Source organism: Mus pahari, chromosome 1 (genome assembly GCF_900095145.1).
Source record: "Mus pahari chromosome 1, PAHARI_EIJ_v1.1, whole genome shotgun sequence".
NCBI lineage: Eukaryota > Metazoa > Chordata > Mammalia > Rodentia > Muridae > Mus > Mus pahari.
In genome coordinates this window covers 96,736,300-96,743,465 of record NC_034590.1, presented here as the reverse complement: position 1 = coordinate 96,743,465, position 7,166 = coordinate 96,736,300, and the positions used below count along the sequence as shown (strand labels likewise).

Genomic DNA, 7,166 nt, shown 5'->3' with positions numbered 1-7,166 from the left:
AAAAAAAAAAAAAAAAAGAACAACCTTGTCTACATAGAATTCCAGGCCAGCCAGGGTTGCACAGTGAGACCCTATCTCAAAACAAAACAAATAAATCAAAGAAAGTGGCTTTGAACTAGAAGATGAGTTTTGGACGTTAGAAATCAACCAAGAGAGCTCAGCTGCCATGGTCTGAAAATATTGAATGGAAAATTCCAGAAGTAAACAATTTTTAAGTTTAAAACAACTTTTATTATAGCATATTGTTATCGTTCTATTTTATTATTTTTAAACTCTTACTGTGCCTAATTTAGAAATTAAATTATATTATAGGTATACACCTAAAGGAAAAACCACAGGCTGGGTATGCCAGCCAGCCTAGAATACCAGCACTCGGGAGGGGCACAAGGTCTCAGCCAGCTTGGAGAATAGAGCAAGAACCAAGAACCTAGTTAAAGTGTGTGTGTGTTTGACTGAACCCACTCAAGGTTTCAGGCACCCGTGGCAGGGTGTGTCTGTCTTGCAATGTCCCCTGTGAAAGGGGCTTCTGTAAGGAAGATGCTCATGTCAGGCCCTGATGGCACCGCTTTATGTATGCCATCACAGTAGATCTTCCTGACACCCCTCAGCCAGGTGGGACAGTATTTTAATGTGTAGCTCAGGTTAGCCTCATCTGTACCAACGATCCAGCCTCTGCACCCTGACTGCTTGATTACAAGTTTGTTTTTGTTTGGTTTTGTTTTTAGAGTTTCTTGCCTTGCCATATAGCCCAGGCTTGCTTGGAACTTGAAATCCTCTTACTTCCACCTGCTGAGTACAGAGATCTCAGGGTTATCTCCAGACAGCAGAGGACGCCAGGCTTAGAGAGACTGAGTTGACAAAGCACGAAAAGGTGCCACTCTCCCCTGACCTCACAGCAGGGCGGGACAGAGCTGCTAAGTCTCTATCTTTCTCCAAGAAAGCCTCCATGTTAAAGTAGACGCTGTGGGGAAGTCCAGTCTGAAGTCATCTGAGGCCACACTTTCTCCCTTGCCCTGGCTGTGACATCCCAACCTTTCCCCAGCACCCTTCTCTTAAGTTGTCACTGCCCAGCCTAGGGACCGCCTCACGCTGGCTTCTCTGAAATATGAGAAAGAAACCCTTCCCACTAGTTACCCTCATTGTGGCCAGCCCAGGAGGAGTGGCCTTGGGCACCTGGAGAAGGATCCCGGTACTGGTCTGAGCCCCCCAGACATGGGTAAGGCTGGAGTATAACCAACATCCTACCATCTCTGTGGAGCCCAGACTGGGACAGAATGGCCTAAACTCAGAGATCTACCTACCTATGCCTCCCAAGCTCTGCCTGGCAATGAAAATAAATCTTAAGATTTTTTTTTAATCTTCATCTTACGCTGGTAATATAGCTCGGTGGTACCCAATATGCACAAGACCCTAAGTTCAATCTCCAGCACTGCAGAAACAAAAACTTTTCCCTTATCAAGTTCCCAATGATCTGCCTGCATGTGTAACATTAAACACTCCCTCACACTGGCTTCTCTGACTTATGGTGGACAGTGAGAGCACACTCCAAGCCTAGCAATCAATCTAGAAGGTGAAGCAGGAGGACCACAAAGTTCAGAGTCTGTCTACGCACCACATGTAAGGAGGAGACCCCATCTCAATAAATAAGAAGTGTAAAGTGAAGCCGTCTAGTCTGCAGGTAAGAAGAGCCACACCAGAGAGAGCGGGTGCACAGCAGACAAAGTTTGTGGACAGAACCACACAGTTGCATTCAGGGTCAGTTGTGTCTGAAGCTGGGCATGAGGTGGGTGCCAGGCTGGCAAGGGCACTTGTTGCTAAGTTTGATGATTTGAGTCTAATTCCTAAGACTCACCCTGGTAGAAGGAAAGAACCACCTTTTGTAAAGTTGTACTCTGGCTGTCATAGGTGCCACGGTAACCCCATACCATGGTACCCACTGTACCCGATACTCAAAGTCACACAAATAAATATAATTGAAAATTCAGACAGGTCAGAGTTTGACAGGCAGACAAAGACTACTCCAGACTCTGAGTATAGCATCATTGAAGCCTATTTTCCTCCAGTCCTGGGGACTGAGCCACACAGTAAGGCCAGCTTTACCCGAGCTACATCCACAGCCCCTTGATGCCAATTCTTTTTTGTTTTGCTTTGATTTTTGTTTGTTCGTTTGTTTGCTTTTGTTTTTCGAGACAGGGTTTCTCTGTATTGCCCTGGCTGTCCTGGAACTCACTCTGTAGACCAGGCTGCCCTTGAACTCAGAAATCCACCTGCCTCTCCCTCCCCTTGATGCCAATTCTTAACAAAGAACAGCCACTGTAGACAGGTAACAATCACAGTCCACTGGTACTGGACGCCACATTCCAGACAGGCATTTGCTATGTAAACCATGCTGGCCTGGAACTTGCAGTCCTACCCTGGCCTCCCTAGAACTGGGATGGATTACAGGCATGCACCACAATGATGGCTGGAAGGCACTTTTGAGAGAATTAACATGTATATGAACAAAAGCGGCTACAGGAGGTCACATAGCAAATCCTTGCGCTATTTGGTTAGCAGAGGGCCAACTGTGACTGACTATAACCTCCAGCTCGTTCAGCCTCCTAAGCCACTTACTCAGATTCCAGATTGAAGTTTTGATATGTCTGTTTGAGACAGGGATTCTCTATGAAGTCTTGGCTGTCCTAGGACTCAATATGTAGACCAGGCTGGCCTTGAACTCACAGAGATCGTCCTGTCTCTGCCTCCTGAATGCTGGCATTAAAGGTGTGCACCACCTTGCCCATCACACTCAGTGTTCTTATTACTGAAGCTGAAGCAAAGTTGGTAAATGATAGAGTTAGGATTTGCTTGCTACCTGACACTATACAGTCTGGCCCAATGGAGCTTTAATGACTTTCACAATAAACCTTCCCTTAATCCTTGGTTTCAGCTGTTTCAGTGGGGGTGTGCAAACACAGTGGGAGTGTGCAAACACAGTGGGGGTGTGCAAACACCCTTTTCTCTTACTGCTGCTACTACTTCAGAGCAGGCCACTAACCTTGGCAGCCGATGATGATGTTGTGTTGTTTGTTTTATTTTGGTTGGTTAGGGGTTTTTGTTGTTGTTTTTGAGATAGGGTTTTTTAGCCTAAGCTGGCCTTAAACCCACTACATTACTGAGGATAAGTTGGAACTTAAAAAAAAAAAAGTTTTTTTTTTCATGATGTATATGAATGTTTTGCCTACATGCTTGGTGTCCCTGGAGGCCAGAAGAGGGCACTAGATCTCAGAACTGGAGTTATAGGTATTGTGAGCTATCCTGTGGGCGCTAGGAATTGAACCTGGGTCCTCTGAAAGGGCACCAAGTACTCTTAACTCCAGAGTCATCTCTCTGGTCCCGACTTCTGATCGCCTTTCCTCTACCTCCCTGGCACTGAGGCCACAGTATATGCCATCAGGCCTGACTATGTGGTGCTGGGGATCGGGACTTTCTGCATGCTAGGCAAGAACTCTAAGGACTGACACATCCCCAGCCTCCCTGCCAGGGGTTCTTGTAAATAGAAAATCTAATCATTTTTATCAGTTGGCCTAAGACTTCCTATGTCACAAGATGGAACACAGTGTCCCGCTTAGCAGCCTTTCTCAGGCTGGCCCCAATGAAACCTTCCAGTGCTACCTTCTGTGAGCCTTCGCTCCTGCCCTTCCTCACCTCAACCTGCCCCCTCTCCTGCCCACACAAGCCATCAAGGTCACACTGAATACGTCTCCTGAACTCTTTCCCACTGCCTAGGCAGTTTGCCTTCACTCTATCCAATGCCTGAGATCGGCCTAAAAAAGCCTTTGATAAGAATGAGCAGAGAGGTCAGCAGGTAGCAGGGCTTGTCATGTAGCCCTGCCTGAAGAACCAAGTTCTGTCCCTGGAACCCACAGAGGAAGGAGAGAAGTTACTCTCAGAAGTTGTCTTCTAACCTCCACCTGAGTGCCTATACACACACACACTCTCTCTCTCTCATGAACACAACAAATAAACATAATGGCTGGAGCCAGCTATAGTAGCACACACATTTAATCCCACCCAGGAGGCAAAGGCAGGTGGATTTCTGGCCACCTTGGCCTATAAGGCAAGTTATAGGCTACCCAGGGCTATACAGAGAAACCCCGTCTTGAACAACAAACAAACAAACAAGGACAAAAGCCACCAGGTAGGTGTGCCTTGTACCCCTCAGTGCTGTGGTAAGAGGCCATGGGAAGATCAGTTGGACTTGCAGGCCACCAGGTCCAGTGAAAGATCCCCTGTCAAGGGAATAAGGTAGACAGTAACGGAGCTGGCACCTGCTTTCCCTGCCCAGCTTCGGCACACGCACAGGTCCACACATTCACATACACCACTCATCCACACATACAGAGTAAAACTTAGAACTACTTACACACTGCTTATGTACAAGACATAGCTCTAACTCACATATTCACTCAGTCCTTACATCTCCAAGATGTAAGTGCTGCTATGCTCTCCCTGTACAAATGAGGAAACTGAGGCACAGAGAAGGTAGGAAACCAAGTAGCTTTGCTCAGGCCTGAAATCCCACTCAATACGAAGGCCAAGGTCAAAGGACTGCCTGCCTGGACTACAGAATAAGTTCTAGGCCCACCTGGGCAACTTGGTTGAGATCCTATCTCAATAGAAAAGGGCTTAGCTACACAGTACAGAGACAGGTAAAGCCTTGGTTCAACCCTTAGTACTGCAAGAAAAACTAACAAGGTTGAGAAATTTGTCGGCTGGTAGGGAGGTGATGGGAATGAAAGTCCATCTTAATCTCTGGAGTTTTAAGTCCTTAATGTTCAAACCAAAGGGTACACAAGGTCTGAAAGTCAGGCTGGGTGAAGATGACAGCCAAGAAGGCTGGAAAGATAGGACTTCACAGTTAACAGTAGAAGGAAGAGGCCTAGAGGGCAGCTCTCCTTTCCCAACTCATCATGTCCGCTAGGGGAACTAACATTTATCCTCTGGGATGTGGGCCCTAAGACCCAAGGCAGCCAGAGTCCTCCAGCTCAACTCAAGTCTACTGAGACAGGGACAGCCCAGGGTCCCTGGCAGCTCTGGGAAGTAAAATAACTGGTGATAGTTAGGGTCTCCAATGGCAGACTCTAACAACTCATTCTGATGTCCTGAAAACCTCCAGGAGAAAACCCAGATTCCCAGCATGCTCTGCCAGCCAACCTGCCCGGAGCTGTGACAGAGTGACAGAGCCACTCTTCCTGTCTGGGGTAGTCACTTAGGTCAGTTACCAACTGTCTTAGAAGACTCAGTTCCTCACCTATAAAATGGAGTCACTACTACCAACAAATCAGACTGGAGGCACTTAGACTAGCATCTGACACACCATAAACTATGCAAGAGGTAGCCATTGTTACTGCTGCCTGACCTCATCTTCCCTCACCTCTGGTCTTTGCCACTCCTGTATCTAGACTCAGGATACAGGACTGTGAGTTTACAGACATCAGGCTGCATGGAGACTGAAGCCACCCAGCACGGTGCCTCAAGCAGCACCCAGCATGGCATCTGGCTCTCACAGTAGGCCAAACGTCTATCCAATGGGGCGTGGGGGGGCAGTGAGCACAAGGATGGGCCAATTCTGAGTTTCTAGATCTGAGATCCAGGAAAAGGCGGGGGCAGGATTTTGATTTCTGTTTGAGGGACGTTGAACCTGGCACAGGTTCGAGGGTGGGGGTGGGATCGGGGCGGAACACGTACCTCCTTGTTGTCCACAGGGATCTTGAGTTTCACCACCTCATACTTCTCCTCACCCTCCTCCTCCTCACCCTTCACCAGCAGCACCATCTCCTCCTGCATCTCTTCCTCCTCCTCCTCCTCTGCCTGCTGTTCGCCAGGCATCTTGGTGTCCTGAGGCGGGGCGCTGGATCAGAGGCTCAGGACCCGCCCCCCACCCCCACCCCCACCCCCACTGTGGCCCCGGCCCAGACAAGGCGGTGCAGCCGTGGCTTCCCCCGCCCTGCCCAGGCTCCGAATCGAGTCCTCTCCCATCCACCCTAACCCAGCCCCACGCTCCGGCACTGCCCAGGGCCCAGCTCAGAAGACACCCGTTCACCCCACTCATCCCGACATTCAGGGCCCTGAACAGTTCGAATCTCCAGCTCCCGCGAGTTGCCACCCTCCTCGCGCTGAGTCACTCCCCAGAGCCTGGGTCAGCGACCCGAGCACTAAGGGATGTGCCGGAGGACCGCTGGAGCTGAGGCCCCGGGGTGGAGTGCGCACTCACCAGCCCGAGGTTCGGTGCTCGTGCGGCCCCGGGCCTGGGCGAGGGGCTGTTGGGTGCTCTGCGAAGGCCGCGGCTCCGGAGGCGGGGGCGGGGCGGGGCCCCAGGGGCGGACATTCATTGGTTCGCACGTCTGGCCCCGCCCCTAGGGGAGAGGCCGGAGGCCTGAGCTTCTGTCCCTAACCGCCCCGGGAGGGGGAGCCGGGACTCAGAGGTGTCCGCGGCCCGGAAACTCCTAACGAACAGAACATACCTAGCCCGGCCTTCAAGGCCCTGCAGCCGAGTTCCAACCACCCTCGGCCGGGCTCCGCCGCTGCTGGGTCTCGACGCCCCACCGAGATTGCTGTGCCCGCGTAGGCCACGTGCGCTCCCGCGAGTCTGGGCCTCTCGCTGGCGCCCCGCCTGGAGAGCGGCCCTGTTGCCTCCTCTCTTCTTTCCCCTCCTTTTTCCTTCGTTCTTTCTCGCGTCGCCTTCCACTGACCTGCCAGACAGCTTGCTATTTGCCCGCATACGGCCAGATCCACCACCGCCCAATCTGTCGCTTTCGTCTACCGTGTGTTGTTTCTGACTTGTCAGAGGCTCACTATGTAAACCTGGTTAGTTTAGAACCGGTGGCGAGCCCCCCACCCTCACCCCGAATCTGGAGAGTATAGGCAGGAGTTGCCCTGCCTGGCTTGGGTAACTGTTCTTTTAAGTTTGCTTTTTTACACAGTTGGTCACATTTGCTCAGCACAAATGATCACGACCTCACTTTACACATGCACTTAAAGATAGTTCAAGCCGGGCATGGTGGCACACACCTTTAATCCCAGCACTTGGGAGGCAGAGGCAGGCAGATTTCTGAGTTCAAGGCTAACCTGGTCTACAGAGTGAGTTCCAGGACAGCCAGGGCTAGACAGAGAAACCCTGTCTC

The 7,166-nt window shown here is 50.6% G+C and overlaps 1 protein-coding gene across 1 annotated transcript in view; it reads right to left on the bottom strand.

Annotated features, from left to right (window-relative positions):
• Nucleotides 1-6,345, bottom strand: part of Znf771 (zinc finger protein 771) — a 9,968-nt gene extending 3,623 nt beyond the window's left edge. Inside the window, exons 1-2 of the mRNA XM_021206903.2 lie at nucleotides 6,257-6,345; nucleotides 5,731-5,880 (exon numbers count right to left, since the gene is read on the bottom strand). Coding sequence (XP_021062562.1) covers nucleotides 5,731-5,871 — 141 coding nt within the window. The 5' untranslated portion in view covers nucleotides 5,872-5,880; nucleotides 6,257-6,345. The remainder of the gene's footprint in view (nucleotides 1-5,730; nucleotides 5,881-6,256) is intronic.
• Between the last annotated feature and the right edge of the window lie 821 nt (nucleotides 6,346-7,166).